The sequence below is a fragment of the Thalassophryne amazonica genome, chromosome 6, assembly GCF_902500255.1.
Source record: "Thalassophryne amazonica chromosome 6, fThaAma1.1, whole genome shotgun sequence".
NCBI lineage: Eukaryota > Metazoa > Chordata > Actinopteri > Batrachoidiformes > Batrachoididae > Thalassophryne > Thalassophryne amazonica.
In genome coordinates, this window is record NC_047108.1 from 16,296,315 (window position 1) to 16,316,252 (window position 19,938).

At 41.3% G+C, this 19,938-nt stretch overlaps 1 protein-coding gene across 1 annotated transcript in view; it reads right to left on the reverse strand.

Moving 5' to 3' along the window:
• Positions 1-19,509, reverse strand: part of tcea2 (transcription elongation factor A (SII), 2) — a 39,721-nt gene extending 20,212 nt beyond the window's left edge. The window contains exons 1-3 of the mRNA XM_034171802.1: positions 19,187-19,509; positions 6,114-6,176; positions 5,894-5,999 (exon numbers count right to left, since the gene is read on the reverse strand). Coding sequence (XP_034027693.1) covers positions 5,894-5,999; positions 6,114-6,176; positions 19,187-19,417 — 400 coding nt within the window. The 5' untranslated portion in view covers positions 19,418-19,509. The remainder of the gene's footprint in view (positions 1-5,893; positions 6,000-6,113; positions 6,177-19,186) is intronic.
• Between the last annotated feature and the right edge of the window lie 429 nt (positions 19,510-19,938).

The following is a 19,938-nucleotide window of genomic DNA, read 5'->3' on the forward strand; positions in this document are numbered from 1 at the left end:
TGTAATCATAAACAAACACAACAAAATAAAAAAATATCAGGTTGTGACAGTTAAACTCAAAAGCAAATCAGTTTGAGACACATTAATCCTCTAAAATTATTACATATATTCAGTGGTGGGCACAGCTAACCAAAAAGTTAGCTTCGATAACCATTAATCCGCCAACTGAAAAGTTAACTTTTCTAAAGCTAAACCGATAAAACCCTAAAAAAAAATTTAGCAGAAGTTACAGCTAAACGATAACTTTTAGTATTGACTCCAGTACACCGGCAACGACTGATATTTCTGAGTAAATTCAAAAGCAATCACAAACAACAGCGAGCCAGCGCTTCTGTCTAATGCCGCGCTCATACCGGACGCCACGCGACGCCACAAATTCGCATCCCTCCCCTGGTGATGGACGCGCCACCTTCGCCCGGTGTGAGGCTCTGCTTTCGCTGCGAAAATTCGCCTCAATGCGTCATCAAATAGGAGGAGCTTACGGACGCCGTCGCTCGCGTGGCGTCCGGTGTGAACACGGCATAAGATCAGCCTTCTCTCAGTAAAACAGACCTGGTGACCAGGGAGAAAGAATACAGTCTTGCAGATGTGTCACAGGAGAGATTTTGGCTTATGGTTAAAATTTTAGACAAACTAATTCCAGACAAGTTATCAAACTTGTCACAGCTGTCATTTTTACAAAGTGAAAATATCAGCTATATATTTTAGTTTTAAAGTAATGCACTAATTTTGAAGGTTTGAGGGTTAAACAGACACGTGCTGAAAGGCATTATGGGACAATTCAAATAAGCTCATAACTTCCTCCTCTCCCCTCCATCCAAATGCAGAGAACACTGCCTTCTACTGAATGGGAGGGTAAATAGACAAACTAATTTGTGTGTGAGATTTCAAATCCTGCAAAATGATGCAAAATTTCAGAGAGTTCGCATTGATACTGTCTGAACAGGCTGCAATTTAACCCCTGCACTCCACACGAACAACAGCATTAACATCCCAACATAAAACTCTTTGTATATTGTGCTTAAAACTCACACTCACATCTGGGTTTATAGATGTTATTGTGTTTGTTTTATGTAAACCTGCAAGAGACTCAGGTTGTTTCATGTTCATGTCATTCTGGAGGAAACTAAAGGTTGCTCTTTAACTAAGTAAATCCCTTCGGCTGCTCCCGTGTTTGCACTCGGGGTCACAGCAAATCCAAGGTGGATCTGCATGTTGAATTGGCACAGGTTTTACATCGGATGCCCTTCCTGATGCAACTCCACATTACATGGAGAAATGTGGCAGGGGTGGGATTTGAACTCGGAACCTTCTGCACTGAAACCAAGCGCATTAACCACTTGGCCACCACCCCTGCCTAAGGTTGCTCTTTAACATCCTGCTTACTGTAAATAAAAACAGAATACAATGATTCGTGAATCCTCTTCAACCTATATTCAACTGAATACACTACAAATATATTTAATATTCAAACTGATCAACTTTTTGTTTTTGTGCAAATATTTGCTCATTTTGAAATGGATGCCTGCAACACATTTCAAAAAAGCAGGGACAGTGGTATGTTTAATACTTTGTTACATCACCTTTCCTTCTAACAACACTCAATAAGCATTTGGGAACTGAGAACACTAATTGTTGAAGCTTTGTAGGTGGAATTCTTTCCCATTCTTGTTTGATGCACAATTTCAGTTGTTCAACAGCCCGGGGTCTCCGTTGTCATATTTTGCACTTCATAAAGCGCAACACATTTTCAATGGGCGACAGGTCTGGACTGCAGGCAGGCCAGTCTAGTACCTGCACTCTTTTACTACAAAGCTTCACTGTTGTAACACTTGCAGACCGTGGCTTGGCATTGTCTTGCTGAAATAAGCAGGGACGTCCCTCAAAGAGACGTTGCTTGGATGGCAGCATGTGTTGCTCCAAAACCTGGATGTACCTTTCAGCATTGATGGTGCCATCATAGATGTGTAAGTTACCCATGTCATGGGCACTAACACACCCCCATACCATCACAGATGCTGGCTTTTGAACTTTGTGCTGGTAACAATCTGGATGGTCTTTTTCCTCTTTTGTCTGGAGGACACAACGTCAATGATTTCCAAAAATAATGTGAACTCATCAGACCATAGCACACTTTCACTTTGTGTCTGTCCATTTGAAATGAACTCAGGCCCACAGAAGGCGGCGTCATTTCTGGATGTTGTTGATATATGGCTTTCGATTTGCATGATAGAGTTTTAACTTGCACTTGTCGATGTAGCGACAAACTGTGTTAACTGACAATGGTTTTCTAAAGTGTTCCTGAGCCCACACGGTAAGATCCTTTACACAATGATGTTGGTTTTTAATGCAGTGCCGCCTGAGGGATCGAAGATCATGGGCATTCAATGTAGGTTTTCGGCCTTGCCGCATACATGTAGAAAGTTCTCCAGATTCTCTGAATCTTCTGATTATATTATGGACTGTACATTATGGAATCCCTAGATTCCTTGCAATTGAACATTGTTCTTAAACTGTTGGACTATTTTTTCATGCAGTTGTTCACAAAGTGGTGATCCTCGCCCCATCTTTGCTTGTGAACGGCTGAGCCTTTTGGAGATGCTCCTTTTATACCCAATCATGACACTCACCTGTTTCCAATTAGGTGTTCTTTGAGCATTCATCAACTTTTCCCAGTCTTCTGTTGCTCCATCCCAACTTTTTTGAGATGGGTTGCAGGCATCCATTTCAAAATGAGGAAATATTTGCACAAAAACAACAAAGTTTATCAGTCTGAACATTAAATATAGGTTGATTGATTGATAAGAAATTAACGACACTACCAACACATGAATATAGGTTATATAGGTTGAAGAGGATTTGCAAATTATTGTATTATGTTTTTATTTACATTTTACACAATGTCCCAACTTAATTGGAATTGGGGTTTTATTTTGGTGTATATTATGTCAGTACCATATGTGTTTGTCATGAACATAAACAATATTGTTTCAATCCATCTCACTGACTTTCCCTGTGCTGTTACGGACACTACATTATTTTACAGACAAAAAGAGTCCTTTGCTACTGGACTCACATATAACACACCAAGTGACATAACAGCAAAACTGATTATGTTCAGAAGCCTTCTGTAGGTGGACATGAAATTCAATTTGTTTGACACAAGTCAGGTAAAATTCGAGCAAAGTTTTGCCAGGTATTTGGTAAAGTCTTAATATTTAATGAAAATAATAACAAAAACCTAAGTTTCTATATTGAGTCATAATTCGAAGCAGCATCGACCGATTACAATTCTGTAAACTGGAACATAACACAGAAAATCATACCAAATGCAGCCATACCATAATGACATGCATATTAACAAAGCTATATCAGAACGTGATGTTGAAATCAGTGTATATATCAAGTGGTCCTGTATAACGAACAAGAATAGATCTTAAGTCTTGCATATTCATTTCACATGGACAAGATGGCTATAAATATCTTTTCAAATTGTTGAAGTTAGATGTCATTCATGAGTTTCCTGGCTAAAAAATACTCCCGGATAGTTCTGTTTGTAATTTTCACAAGAATGTAGACCAATAACATCAAAAAATGTAATGCAAGAATCCTGACTGTGGCTCAGCCGTATGCCAACAACATCTTATTGAGTCTTAAAGTAAATAAATATGAAATTGGTCACTGGATCCTTGATCTCTGGACATAAATAGAAATAAAGAAAATCTGTAGTTTTTGTCAAAAGCATTTCCTTTCAGACATTAATGGCATGATTGTCACTCCATACATCTGAGCTGAACTCAGACAGCTGCTGGAGTCTGCAGCCACACAGTCTTGGGCTGCTGCATATCAGCGGAGGACGTCTCATTTTGGGAGAAAAAAAAAAAAACATTTTGATCAATTGCAGTTTATTGTTTGTATTACAACGTTTGGAAAGAGGTGTCATTTGATTTAAACAGCGATTCGCTTTGAAGTTATAAATTCCGAGCGGACTCGACTCAGCAGAGAGCGGCGCAGCATTTGGAGCAACGGAACTGAGGACGATTCTCGTTTCTTTCTCACAAGACGACAGAAGTCCCAGTTAGTCACTTTAATCTGCACAAAGGTAACTCACGATTGACATATTTTAATGGCTTTCAGAGGGGTTAAGAAGCGGAGTTGCCGCTTCTGAAGAGGAGAGAAACAATGAACCAACGAAGCAGCAGATCGAAGCACTGCTTCATTGGTTCAAGGTTCAAAGCAAAGCCACGCTGCAGAAATGGTTGATTACAGACCTGCTGCAGGGTCTGTAATCAATGTAGAGAAATGATCATTTTCCCGACAAACACCCTCAAAAACAACGGCCGCTCTGAAGGACCGATAAGGGAATCTTTAAGCAAAAAGGCTATTGATGAATCATTTCTTAGCAATGCCCGAAAAGAACTGGTTCCCGAGACCCAACCCTAGACACACAAGAGACGAGAGGAGTGTGCGGCTGGAAGGAACAAACGGGCTGCAGCGGCATAACAGGAAAGTACCTTGAGCGAACCTATGGAAGATATAACTGAAGAGGATGTTTTTCCATACAAAACCACTGACTTGATGAAACCTGGGCTTTCTTCCCCTTAGAGAGTGATTCTTTACACACACACACACGAGGTCTGTTAGAAAAGTATCTGACCTTTTTATTTTTTGCAAAAACCATATGGATTTGAATCACGTGTGATTGCATCAGCCAAGCTTGAATCTTCGTGCGCATGCGTGAATTTTTTCACGCCTGTCGGCTGCGTCATTCGCCTGTGAGCACGGTTTGTGGGAGAAGTGGTCCAGCCCCCTCGGCGGATTTTTATTGTCAGGAAAATGGCTGAGCGACTGCCGCTTTGCTGCATGAAAATTTTTTCAGAAACTGTGAGAGACAGCCAGGTGGAAACCATTCGGAAAATTCAGATGGCTTTCAGTGAAGACCTTATGGGCATCACACAGATTAAGGAGCATTACAACCGGATTAAAGACGGCCCACAGCGGCTGAGGGCGCGCCGGGCTTCGAGCGGCCATCGACAGGCTGTAACGACCAGATCATTTCCAAAGTGAAGGCTGTGTTGATCTGGGACGTCGTCTGACTACCAGAGAAATGGCAAGAGAGGTGGACATAGCACTTTTTTGGCACATTATACTGTTACAGGAGATTTTGTAATGAAAGGCATGCGGCAGAATTCGCGCGTCAGGACAGAGCCGCGTAATGGCGCAGAACAAAAAGCACCTCCATGTTGGAAGTCTCACGGGACATGCCCAGCTCTTACACCATTCGGAAGATTCAGACAGCTTTGGGTGGCTTTTCAGTCGAGTGAGTATCCGAGAAACTGTCGAAGATCTGGGCATGTCACATGTCCTGTGAGACCAACACGAAGGTGCTTTCGTTCCACACCATTAGCGGCTCCGTGGCGAATTCCTCCGCTCCTGTTTTCATGACAAAATCTCCTTTAACAGTGGAATGTGCCGGAAAAGTGCTGATGTCCACCTTTTCTGCCATTTCTCTGTTAGTCAGACGACGTCCCAGATCAACACAGCGTTCAGTTTGGAAATGATGTGGTCGTTTCAGCCTGTCGATCACCGCTCGGAGCGCGGCGCGCCCTCCGCCATTGTGCGCCGTCTTTAAACCGGCTGTAACACTCCTTAATCTGTGTGACGCCCATAAAATCATCCCTGAAAGCCATCTGAATTTTCCCGAATGGTGTCCACCTGGCTGTCTCTCACAGTTTCTGGAAAAATTTGATGCAGCGCTGCTCCAGCCATTCAGACATTTTCCTCACGATGAAAATCCGACAAGGGGGGTGGACCAGTGCTCACTCAAAGAGGAGACTTTTGTTAAGAGAGAGAGAGAGAGAGAGAGAGAGAGAGAGAGAGATCATGTGCATACCCACAAGTTTCTTCCAGGACTTGATGAGGGTTTTGGCCAAAGTCTGAACTTCTTCATCTGAGCTCTGTTTCCTCACCGCATTCACAGACATCCCGACTCTAGTGGACTAGAAACAGAAAATACCATGTTACCAGGCACCAGAATGACACTCTGGGGTCCTGGGTCCGAACATTAGGCTGATATTTTGTGGTCTGATGTAGCAGACAGGCAGAGGTCCTACCTGCAGCGTCTCCAGAGACATCTTGATGTTGGATAGCTCCCTTAGCAGGTCCAGAGCTCCATCCTGCACAGACAAGAACAACCTTCACATCTGAATCCAGGCAGCCAGTAAGTCCACAACTATCAGTTTTGCAACCATTTCTGCTCTAGTGCAGCACCCTTTCACAGCTATGAACCATTTTTGAAAATCTTTTCAACCTTCGGCAGTTTCCAAACACCATGAAACTGTAGGTCAAAGTTCACCAGAGACTTCACGGGAAAACACTGCAGTTTTTTGTTTTTCTTCCCACATGGATTAACTTCATCCTTTGCAGGAGGAACCACGGGTCCTGCAGACGGCATGAATACTAACTGAATGTTGTTGAAATTTGACAAAGTTACCATATCCAACCCTGAAGAAGGACCAGGAGACTAAACAAAGACTCTGTTCTAAGCAAATAGGCTACAGGCTTAACACAGTCAAACTTTCCTGCAACTTTAGTTACTTGAAACTCAACAACTGAAGTTGCTGAGTTGCACGGTGTAAAACTGTCAGCAACACACTTGAAACTTGTGCAAAACTGAAGACGCAGCATTTACAAAACTCTCAACTTTATGAAACTATTTTCAGGCAACAACCTATCAATACTCTGACATCGTGTCACATGATGACAAACTATTGTTGATACAATAACATTTTTATTTATTAAAATAACATTACTATTACAGATATTTGTGGTAAAACACTCACTAAGGAGCCATTCAGTCACATTAACATTTGCATCATGCTAACTTAAAAATGAATAAAAATCAATTCTTTGTGTTTGCCAGCAGATCACAAGTCAGCTTTAGAGGTGTATACCCTCGCCTACTGTGTCAGAGTGTGTGTGTGTGTGTAATCGTGACATTAATTACTCTACAGCACATTTGCTAGTTTTAGCACAAACGTACAGCACTCTGAAAAGACTGAACAAGATCACCATCAGTGCTGCAGTTTATTTGTAGCCTAAAATGGCCATGTTGATGTGCTGATTCCAAAGGTGTGCTTGCTTTTTTTTTTTTTTTTTTTTACAAAAACACTGACAACTTGGAAGCTACTCTTCTTCACCTGGGCAAAGATGGGTACCTCTGCTAGTCCACTATAAAATGAAATGCAAAGTTGCACACAGTTACTGCTTCACTTCTGATTTGATGTAATCTACTGAGAAAACAATACAATCTAGCTAACTGAAAAGTGGTCACCTTGAAGAAGGTATTACCATCATGAGTGCATGCCCATTATACCGATGGGGTTCTAAATCTGGGAACCAATATTTAGAGTTTTGAGTCAATTAATTTGTTGTTTTATATTTAGTCTCTTAAAAAAAACAAACACTTAAATACAGAGCAATCCTGATGTTACTGACAGTGTATCACACGACAAATTATATCTGAAGCCTCACAGCTCCTAGAAGGTTTAATGGAGCCTCAGGATGCTCCACTGGACCTTTACAACAAAATGTCCTTCCAAGGTGATCTGTTTGGGCAAAAGCTCCTTATATTGTTGTTTAATACACTGTACAACTGATTGTGACATCATAAATCTTTGAGATAATTCCTAATGAGGAACTGGATTTGCAGAGATCCAAAATTGTTCTCCACATATCTTGGCTGAATTCTTTGGATTTTTTCTTCTTCTTCTTTTGGTTACTGTTCTTAAATGCAATAAGGCGCTGGCTCCACAAGTGGACCTGTAAGTATAATCAAAGGCTTCCCAATTAACCCCAAATTATGCCAGTCAGTCATTCAGGAACTTTGTGGATTCAGAGAAAGCTTATGACAGGGTACCAAAAGAATAGATGTGGTACTGTATGAAGAAGTCTGGAGTGGTAGAGAAGTATGTTAAGTATGTATGATGATGAGATCAGAGGAGGAGTCTCCATAGATTATGATGTTTGCAGATGAAATTGTGATCTGTAGTGAGAGTAGAGAGCAGGTTTAGTCTAGCCTGGAGAGGTGGAGATATGCTCTGGAGAGAAGTCATTACTTAAAAGTATTTTCAGTAATTTCAGTAATTTCTGTTTTAGGAGGCATTAATTCTGGTGGCTGGCAAATCTTGACCTACTGAAAATCTGACACTGAAGAAAAACTGAAATAATTGGTACAATTTAAAATAACTATGGGCATAAAGTAGACATCACAGAATGAAATATGGGAGTTCTTGTGTGACCAGACCCTGAAAGTTGCTGGAGATTGGATTGGAGTTGCCAATAAACAGGAGTTTCATATCTGAGGGCACTCTGATTACTCAGAGGAGTTAGACCACACACTCAGGATGCACCGATCCACATTTTTTCACTTCCGATCCGATGCCGATACCTGAATTTGGATATCTGCCGATACCGATACTATTCCAATACTAGAGCTCTATTTGCTTTAATATTATTATCATTATTGTTGATTTTATGAGGATATTGTGTAGCCCCAGTTATTCAGCTTCATGATGAAGTGTTTCGAGGAAGATTTCCTTAAAAATTAAACCTGAAGGTTCAGCTACAATTTGCCAGAAGGTACATTTAAGATAGAAGCTTAAACTGGATATGACACCTAAAAAATTAGGTAAAACTGATATAAATATCAAAATATACATACAGTATAGTAAGTTGAAAGTGGTTTTAATCGTTATCACTGAGAAATAAAGGTGGTACAGCTTCTCAAAAGTGTGTTTCTTGGACAGCGCGTTCGGTCACGTGATGCCGTGATGTCACAACATGTAGAGTCCCGTCTTTGTCTGTTCGATTGACAACAGGAACAGATGGACCTCAGCATGGACAGTGAACGAGATCGAGGACTTTTCTGACTCTTCAAGTGTGGATTATTTCTGTGAGGAAATCGAGACTGACTCGGATCCTGAGGATGTCGCAGCAGTGATTAGATCCTACAGACTGGAGCTGTATCTTTCGGACAAACATTCAAACCAGGAAAATAATGCCGACGGTGCTTATGGCAGAGCCGAAGCAGAGGCAAGAGACGTGGCAATTCCGATGGATTTTGAAAAGCTGCAGAATATGGAATGGTAAGGTAGGCTTTGATTTTTGTTGCTGCTGTTTATAACACTATAATTATAGCATTTTCGATTCTAGCGTCCGTTTACTGCCTTTGTTATTGTTCCGGAGCCGCGATAGTGTAGCTACTACTTTTGGACCACCGTCATTACCTTCGGGTTTTTGCGGGTTTCGAGTGCCTGGCATTGCATTCCTCCGTGTTTAGTGACGTTATTTTCACGAAAGAATACGAAATAAACGGCAAAAGTTTCGAAAAAGATCGCAGAAAACAACAGTGAACATGCCGCCGCCCTGTTTACTACGTATTGCACTGATATTTTTACAAGTTCCTTTACCATTTCAAGATTATTGTGAACATATTATTTGGGGTTGACATTTTGTGTTCCTGTGAGCGGTGCAAGAACATGGAGGCGGTAGAGGAAAGTGTCTGCTGTCAGGAGCAAATGCATGTGTGCGAGCGGAGCGAGCGGCAGCCGGACATTTCGTGTATCGCACAACACCACAGCTTTCTATCAATCTGCCTTGACTTGAAAAGGCTAAAACCTTTCGCCCTTGTGTTTGTGCAATATGCTGCGACACACTGGTCAGGCATATCGACAAACAAGTCCCTGAGAGCTGTGTTTAATCAAAGTTTCTGCCACTAAAAAAAGTGTAAACAATGGCTGCCAGGTGCACAAGCTGATATGGTCTACACGTAGTGACGTATTTCAGGCTTGGTGCTCAGCGGGAAGCTGGTCACGGGGCGTGCACATTTTTCAGTGGCAGGACGGTCAAATGTTGTATATAACGGGAGAACCGCGTCCATTTTCCCAAAATGCTTAGGTTGACCGAATTATATAACCTTTGTTACATGTAACAAGACTATGTTGTCTTTAAGTGTCACTTTAAATGTAATGTTTTGGTGAAAGAATTAAGGACTTTTATAGCAGGGGTGATGGCCAAGTGGTTGGTGCACATGGCTTCATTGCAGAAGGTTCCTGGTTCAAACCCCACCCCTGCCACATTTATCCATGTAATGTGGAGTTGTGTCAGGAAGGACAAACGGCGTAACACCTGTGTCAATTCCACATGCAGATCCACCTCTGATTTGCTGTGGTGACCCTGAGTGAAAAGAAGGGAGCTGCCAAAGGGACTGACTTCATTTATAGATCTAAAAAAGCTCGCTCGCTCACTCTCTCACTCACTCACTCACTCATTTCAGTGGGGCTTTACTGATATGGAAAACGTATGTTTACATTGTCAAAGCAAGTGTGAAGGGCCTTTCACACCGGACGCTTCGGAAGTGACAGGGAATGCCTCCCAACGCATCGTGACGTCAATCGCATCACATCAATGCCTCCCGACGCCCCCAAGGCGTTGTGACGTCGTAGCAAGTGGGCGGAGATTTTCACTCATTTTTTTTCCTGATGAAAACTGAGCAATTACCATGTTGGATTTGCGTTGCTGAACCATAAAAAACAACAACAGTGGAACAATTCTCCCATCAGCCTGCTGGGAGAAGCTTTTTTTTCCAGCTACTTTTCAAAATGATGCAAGCCGACGGAGATCTGACGACTTGGTGGGATATCCATCGAACCGCAGCAGTGGGCCAACCCACACGAAGCAGCCGGGGTTCAAGCCTCATTCTTGGGCAGACGGAGGCAGGCAGCCGGGGTGATGGAACAGAACCAATCAGTCCTCACTTTTGGATATTTAAAAACACCCAGTTTAAGCAATAGATCTTACTTCTGCAACTTTGTCTGAGGTGAGAATAATTTAAAAATAAATTGTGACGTGCACTCCTGATGGTTTAATGTTCAGCTGTTAGCTTAGCCTTTTAGCTGCAGAATTACAGTCCAGCTGAGTGAACATTTTAACTTGTAAATATTTTTTTTTTTTAACCAAATAAAGCTGCAGCGTTTTTGTTACTTTTGAGACCATAAAAAACTCGACTTTTTTCCGGGGGGGGGGGGGGGGGGGGGGGTCGTTCTTTTTATTTGTTTTTTATTATTTTTAACTGTTTAGTGTTTCTTTATATTTTAAGATGTGTTTTTTAATTTGTCCCACAATCAGGAATATTTGCTGTGCAGACGTACTTCAAAAACTTCAAGTGATGAGCTGAACACCAAAAACTGAAGTCCAGTCAGAAGAAAACATCTCTGCTCTTCAAAATGGGAGAAAAAGTGTCTTTGAAAACTCCACCAGAGGTAGAAGCTGCAGAGGAGACTTTTGTTAAATGTCCTGAGAGTCCAACAAACCGACACCTGTTTCTGTGATTCTAAAAAAACAAACAAAAAACTATTTTATTTTAAAAAAGCTGTTTCATTTTATATTTTAACATTAAATGAATGGATCATTAAACATGTCCGTGAGGTCCAAAGTTCAGTCAAAAGACATTTGCACAGGTAGAAGAAGCCCTACCCTGATTGTGCATAATTTTAAAACATTCACAATCACTAGAATAGTCAAATTCATATTTTAGAAATTGCTCTGTCCTGACTGCAATATTCAAAGCAATCACATAGTCAACAAGGACATAATTAAATGTTGAAATTACTAAATTAAAAAATTATTTCATCATGAGGTTTAGGTTGCCTTAACAATGACATTGCAGTCATTGTTAAATTATCTCCTGTTGCATTTATAATAAACATTTGTATTTATTTACAGTGTCTGTTTTTCTGGTTGAAATGAGATATGAAAAAATGTACAAATTTCCATGCCATTTTATTTGTCTAAAAATAAATGTCCAAGGTTCCTTATGTTAAACAAGAAATAATAGCTAAGTTATGGTTTTAATTTATAGATGAAGAAAGTTTTGAAAGAATCTTTTATTATTATTATTATTATTTATTATTTTTTTTTTTACTATTTTAATTACAAGTGTTCTAAAGTTTTTTTTTTTTACAGTAATCAAATTAATTTAGAGGCAAAAAAAAATATTTGCAAGGATTTTTTGTCAGAAAACTGCTGTGTGTTAAATAAGCAGTCCTGTGACACGTTTCTGTTTTGTAGAGGTCAGTGGTTTCTTCCACTAGTCTTTCATGTTTTGGCCTGACGTGTCGCTCCTACTGGACAGCGCGAAGCTACGTCACAGTTCAGAGCGGCAAAAGTAGGATTGAACTTCGACCACGTCGGCCTGTCGACAAGCGGCAATGCGCGCTCCCGGCAGAAGTGTTGGTTTATTTCGGCTTTTGACGCGGCGCTTCTGATGCTTCTAAAAAGCAAAGCGTCTCATTGAAAATAATGATTTTTAGATCGATTCACGATGGCTCTGACGCTTCTAAAGCGTCTGGTGTGAAAGGCCCTTTACAGTAAAAATTAAGGCCCCTCTCTCCCTCTGTCTTTCTCTCAATTCAATTTCAAATGAAAGCAAGTGTTGCAGCAAAAAAGTCCTCTTTCTCGCGCGCGTTTTCTCCCTATCTCACTCGCCCTCTCTTTCACTCTCAAGCAGCTGATTTTTTTCAGCACACATTTCTAGTTCTTTTTTCGTCGGCAGCACAGACAATTTGAACCAGAGAGCTGGACAGAAATTTGCCGCTACCTGTCTACCCTGGACTACCCTCAGGGCCACAAGGAGGTATTTGTTGTTATCAGGTGACTCACCATCTATGGTCTAGTGACCCTTGTACTGCTAAAAGAGGAAACAAAGCACTTTGATTCTTCAAATCCAAACCACCACCTTGCCACACTGCAGTTATAACAAGTGATGGTTCAGTCCTGACAGATGCATCTACTGTACTGTCTCATTGGGGTACTTTAAACAGTTAGTGAGGCTGATCTTCATACTGGCTGGGATATTAGACATCTCCAGTTGCAGGGTTTTTGTGGCTGAGTCTCCAGTCAAATGCAAATCACCAAACCTTGCTGTGATCGCAAAGGCCATGAAACAGGCAAGTACTTGAGTTGAACTCATCTAAGCAGGTGGAGATGCATTACAAACAATTCTGGAAGACGGGTACGATCCCTCTTGACTACAAATAAAAAGGACTTATTGCTCCAATGTGGAAAGGAAAGGTTGATCACATCGATTGCAACTAAGGAAGGGGTATCACACTGCTCTCTGTACCAGGAAATTCTTAGTAAGATTAAGTTTCAGTTACTCACCACTAAGCAATCAGTGAGGCCTGATTTCAGACCCAACAACTCAACCTTTGACCGCAAGTGTGAATATCAGCCAGACTTACTTGCAGCCAAGGCTGCTTTCGGCAAAAATGTTTCATTTGGCTGACCAGGTTGCTCTCTGGGACATGCTGAGAATTCACAAGTTCCCCAAAAAGGTGCTGGATACTCAAGTACTGTGAGCACTGCATAGAGCTGGGGAAGAATCTCTGAATTTTTCCCAGTGAATATGTATGTTCCTCAAGGATGTGTTCTGGCTCCCAAACTACTCAAAGCTTTCATGGACTGGATGTTGGGTTGGGCTGTGGAAATCAGCAACTTGGGTGCTTTTGTTGGCAGGGAAAGGTTTACTGACCTTGACTTCATGGATCTTTGCAGGATCCATGGATACCGTGATTGCAGCACTTGAGAAGCTGAATGTCTCGGTTTGAGATAGTCTTGAATCAAGAATCCAGGCTATCAATGACTTTCTGGAAACTTGTAGAGACATTTATTTATATCAGCAGTGACATTCATGTCTCAAGCATACAGTGCATTTCTCTGGGCATGGTCCAGCACTCAGGACCAGCCCAAGGTCCTGTGTGGCTGTGTAAAAGCCAAGGACACACCCATATTTCAGTTTGCTCCAGCAGATAGATGGTTACTTATTGGAGGTGGGGATGGACCACCTGTCTGCCTGGGTGGCTGCCATTCAGGACTCAACACCATTCTGTAATATGATGGATGTGGCAACACTCCACATCAGTGCATCCTCCCAGATCTGAAGAAGTACAGTGAGTCTGACTCACTGTACTTAACTGCCAGCAGTTTAGCCAGCCTTATGGCCACATCCAACTCCTCCAGGTTGTCAAGCTTGGAGCCAACAATAGACCATGCCTTTTTACCAGTTTATTCAGTCTGTTGGCACCCTTTGCTGTGATGCCTGCACCGCAGCAAACCACAGCAAAGTAGATGATGCTCGGAACAACACACTGATAGAACATCTGGAGCATCCTGTTACATACATTAGGATCTGAGCCTCCTCAAGAAGTAAAGCCGGCTCAGGCCCTTCTTGTAGACCAGTGGTGTCCAAACTATTCCAGAAAGGGCCGAGAGGGTGCAGGTTTTCCTTGCAGCCACTGACTTCAGCAGGTGATTTCAGTGATGAACATCCCTTTGAACAGGTGGGATGAGTTCATCAGTGAAATCACTTGCTGGAGTTAGTGGCTGCAAAGAAAACCTGCACCCGCTCTACCCTTTCTGGAATAGTTTGGACACCACTGTTGTAGACCCTGTGCTCATAGACCACTCCAGTTTATTGTCCAGGTCGATGCCCAGATACTTATACTTCTCCCCACATCACCTCACAAACTTGTCAATCAGGTCCCTATACTCATCCTCCCAACCATTGTCCTACACACCCAACTATGGCCGTGTCATCAGAAAAATTCCGTAGATGACACAACTCAGTGCAGTACTTAAAGTCTGCAGTGTACGCGGTGAAAAGGAAGGAGATAGCACAGTTCCTTGGTGGGCCCCGACCACAACCAAGCTACAAACATGCTCCAGCAGACAGCCCAAAGCAAACAAACACTTGGGCATTCAGGAACGAGGCAGAAGAGCAGCTGGCTCAAGCGGACAGAGGTCGTCTCATCAGCCGGGCCTGTGGCCCAGAGGAGAGACACACAGTTAGTAACAGATGGTGGCAAAGGCAGAAAATGACAGCATTTGGAGGAAAAGTGCGTAATCAGTGAAATCCCACAAAAACAACATACAAAGGATATTATTATTGTTTTTCCTTTACACGAGGGACCGTAACTTCAGCTTACTGGCAAGCTGCAGCCCAGAGGAGAGACACACAGTGGGTAACAGCAGCAATATTTGGATAAACGATGTTTAATCAGTAACAGTCTCACAACAACACACAGAGGATGTTATTTATTAATTTGTCCTTTATATGAGGGACTCTAACTTCAGTCTATGAACCGGTGAAGTGGGAGATATTAATGGTCCAGTCTATGCCTGAGACCTGTTGTCCACTGCCCTACGATAAAGCCACGTAAATGAGGAATGAATAAAAACTGTCCGATGTGAAACAACGGATGGTTCTCGTTTCTTCCTGCAACAATAGACAAAAGTCCCGGTTCGCGACTTTAATCAGCAGAAAGGCGATTCACTTTAGAAGTTTTTAAATGCCTTTGATGAAGGTTGATGAATAAATAGTGAAAAAAAAAAAACATTGCGAGATGACACCACAGTACAACAGTGCTGTGATGGCAGTATAACGGTGCAGCGCCGTGATTCCATACAAATACAAAGTAATCATACATGTCACATGCTGACAGTGATGGGTTAAAGACTAACACTGTGGGATAATTAACACACCCACATAGGGATAGAATTTTGTATTAATTTTTTTGTTTACAAAAAAAAAAAAAGGTCATTTTCAGGAGTGCAAGATATTCAGAGCCAGTGGTGGACAACAGCTAACCAAAAAGTTAACTTCGATAACCATTAATCCGCAAACTGAAAAGTTAACTTTTATAAAGCTAAACCAATAAACCCCTAAAAAAAATTAGCGGAAGGTATACCGCGTTCACACCGGATGCCACGTGACTCCACAAATTTGCGTCCTTCGCCCACCAGGCGATGGACACGCCACCATCGCCCAGTGTGTCGCTCTGCTTTGGCTGGGAAAATTCGCCCCAATGCGTCATCAAATAGGAGGAGCTTCCATTCCACTCACCGACAAGTCAACATGGCGGCCCTTGATCACATGGAGCAAGTTGCTGTGCTCTATTTGTTGTGGAAAGTTGACAAATGTCGCCAGCGGCGCTGTCCCTGGGTTCACAACATCCTCATGAGACATTGCCAATTTGGGTAGTTTCATTATTTGCTGCAGGAGCTGCGTCTGGATGACGGCCGCTTTCAGCGGTACTTCCACCTCTCCAGGACCCAGATTGAGGACCTCCTGTCCCAATTGTGCGCGCTCATGTGAACAATTAAAATTTTTTTTTTTTTTAAATGGCTGCTGCTGCAGTTCCTGACTCTCCCCTCCAACTCTGTCATAATTAGGGATGGGTATTGATAAGATTTTATTGATATCGATGCCATTATCGATTCCCTTATCGATACCTCATGAATTTTGTACTAAAAGTAGGCTTTACAGGTTTTCTATGTATTTCATTGAGTCTTAAAGTAAATAAATATGAAATTGGTCACTGTATCCTTGATCTCTGGATATAAATAAAAATAAATAAAACGGCGTTTCGCTTTGAAGTTATTAATTCAGACTGGATTCTATCGTTCTAACTTGACTCGTCAGACAGCCGCGCAACGTTTGGAGCTGTGTGAACAGAACGGAGGACGATTCTCGTTTCTTTCTCGCAACAAGACAGGATTCCCAGTTAGTAACTTTAATCCGCACAAAGTGAATCACGATTGACATATTCAGGGATGAAAGTGGTGAAAAAAAAAAAAGCTGAAACCCAAAATTATCCCCCAACACCACCCGCACGAAAATGTTTCAATTCTAGAAGCTCTGAAATGCAACCTGGGACTATTCCAGATGATAAACTGGAGTGAGTGCAGCATCCATTTAGGTGAGAGAAAAAAAAAAAAAAAACAACAACAAAAAAAAAACTTTCCTTATTCAAATTCATTCCAGTAGTATTCTGCTCTTACTAGGATGCAGCAGTTTTTCAGCTTGGCAGATAGTTCTGGAGGAAATCACTGAAGAAATTAACACATTGAAAATATGGTTTGACCCAAACAAACTGTCATTAAACTTAAATAAGACAGGGATGAAATGGAGGTGTAAGAGTCACTAGGTGTTCACAGGAAACACTTATTTCTGTATGTATTTATTTATTTATTTACGTTCATTGCTTTTATATTTTCTGTTGTGTTTCTATTCAGGTTCTTTTTGTCTCTTTCTCTAAAATTGTATATAATAATCATTAGATTATTAATATATAAACAAAAATAAATTTAAGAAATATTACAATTTGAAAACAAATGCACCCGAACATGATGACAGCTGCAACTGCTTAATGCTAACTTTTAACATTGAAAATGCCATAGACATGCTAACGCGTTAGCGTCGCTCCCGTTTTTAAGTTATAAATTACATCTATCAACTGTTTCAGAAGACCATAACAGGTCAGTTTAACATAGAAAAGGTAAATAATACTCACAGACATATGCTCTTTAGGGTTTTAGCAGGGGAAAATTAAGCGAAAGAAAGAAAGAATAAACGAAGCAATAGATCGAAGCATTGCTTCAATCTGTGAACCAGTGCTTCGATTGGTTCAAGGTTCAAAGCAAAGCCGCGCTGCAGAAAAGTTGATTACAGACCCACTGCAGGGTCTGTAATCAATGTAGAGAAATGATCATTTTCCTGACAAACACCGCCCAAAACAACGGCCACTCTGAAGGACCGATAACAGAATCGTTAAGCACAAAGCTTATTGACGTCGGAGGATCGAATAATTTATTAACGATACCCGAAAGGAACCGGTTCTCGATACCCATCCCTAATCATAATTGTGTTATAAGCCAGTCAGCATTTGTTTTATTATACATCTGTGTAGTTAATAAAATTATCTTCACGGACGATTCGTTCACACACACACACACACATGTAAACAAAGAAAGATAAAAAATGGCTGCTGCTGCAGTTCCTCGCTCTCCCCTCAAACTTTGTCATAATTGTGTTAAATACAGGACAAAAAGGGACATAAGTCCTCCTCACAGGCTGGCTGCCAGAGACAGGACATGTCCACATCAAGTATAAACTCCAGACATCTCCACGTCACTACATATCCAGTCCCTGATTGGTCATCGCGGTGCGACAAGATGAAAAAGTTAAGTTTTTTCAATTTGGGGAAGAAGGCAACGCGACGCAACGCGACGCAACGCGATATCGCACCACTCACTCAAAGTCGCTTTATTCGCATCCATCGCGTCGCATTGCCTGGCTTGGACTTTTGTGGCACCACAATGCGTCCTTCCATAGGGATTACATGGCAACCTCTCGTCGCCGTCGCTCGCGTGGTGTCCGGTGTGAACGCAGCATTACAGCTAAAAGCTAAACGGATAACTTTCAGTATTGACTCCAGTACAATGGCAGCTACTCACACAACAACGAGTCAGCGCTTCTGTTTCTGATCAGCCTTCTCTCTGCAAAAGCCCGTGCATGACTCGTGTGATACGCCTGCCGGTCTGTATGGTGTGAAAAAAATAATCTTTTTTTTTCCTTCCTCTTCCTTCCTCTCTCGTAGTCAGCTCTCCTCTGCTGGTAGACGTTAAGCACTGCTACTCATAGCTGTCTGTCTGCTACAAAACACGTAACAGGCAGGCACTAAAATCTATGATTTCAGACTTTACAAATGTTTTTAACTGTTAAGCTTTATTCACTATGAAGCTTAAGAGTTTATTGCTCCCAGTGTGTAGTGAACGCCTTGTATGGCAGCACCCTGACATCAGGGTGAATGTGAGGCATTATTGTAAGGCACTTTGAGCATCTGATGCAGATGGAAAAGCGCTATATAAATGCAGTCCATTTACAATTTTGCCATTTACTATGCCCACAAAAATATGTTAGCGGTCTAAAAGTTATCGGAACTAAATTTATCAGAAGCTAATTGGTCCGCTGAGGGTTTGCATCTTTAACTCCTGCTAAAATAAATAACATTTCTTTGAGTCTTGGGTTAATAAATGAATTCTGAGTTGCTGATTGGTTCAAGGTGCACCTGATTTATTTTTTTTAACCAATCGGTGCTTTTCTTCACTTTTTCTTCCTTTCATGATTTAACGACGTTCCATCTTTTAAAAATTGTTGCCGTGATTCTCGAATTTTTCCCCCTTTTTAATTGTTGCCGTGATTCTAGTATTTTAATTGTTGCCGTGACTCCAGAATTTTCTCGGTTAAAGTCACCTGACGTCTTTTTTGTGCACATCAGCAACTCACCGTGTTCTTCTTCTGTACCATTTTATCCAGCTTTTTAGCGATGCGCTCTACTTCTTGGTTTTTAGCCATTTTTCTGCTCCTCGTGTGATCCTCTGCTGCAGAGAAAAACGTCGAGTCATGTGGAAGAAAAGCTCGTTCTTTCCTTTTTCTGTCTTTCTTTGCACGCTGTCTCTCTGCTTCTCTCACAGCTGCTGCCTCACTCTCGTTTGTTGTTATGAGGCCCTGTGGCATTCTGGGAGTTGTAGTTTTGTTAACTTAGCAACTTGCCTGATCATCTCTGTCCAGTTATACCACATTTTCTTCTTTTAAAATGGAGTTATAAGTGATTCGACAAGTATTTACTGTTTGTTCTGAAAAATTTATTTTTGTATTGTGTTTGTATTATGTTATATTATGTTCATTTTTTCTTCATACTTAATTTTTGTGTTCCATTAAATTAAATGCTCTTGCCAGTCAGGTTTAGCATTAATTAACATTACTTGTTTACATTACTCTCAGTTAATTTAAAAAAGTGGTTAAAATTACACTAATGTGTTTGTAGTATCCTTCATGTTCAAGGAATAAACATGAATAAAACATTAAGTTGGCACAATATGGAAAATGAAATGTAAAAAAAAAAAAAAACAGTGAAGCTTATATTTAAATTTACTCATATTTCACTGAACACAGAGCCAAACGCATCTCATGTTTTGTGTGGTTAGCTTCATTTCTTTTGTTAATATACATCCATTCTTGCATTTCAGGCCTGCAAC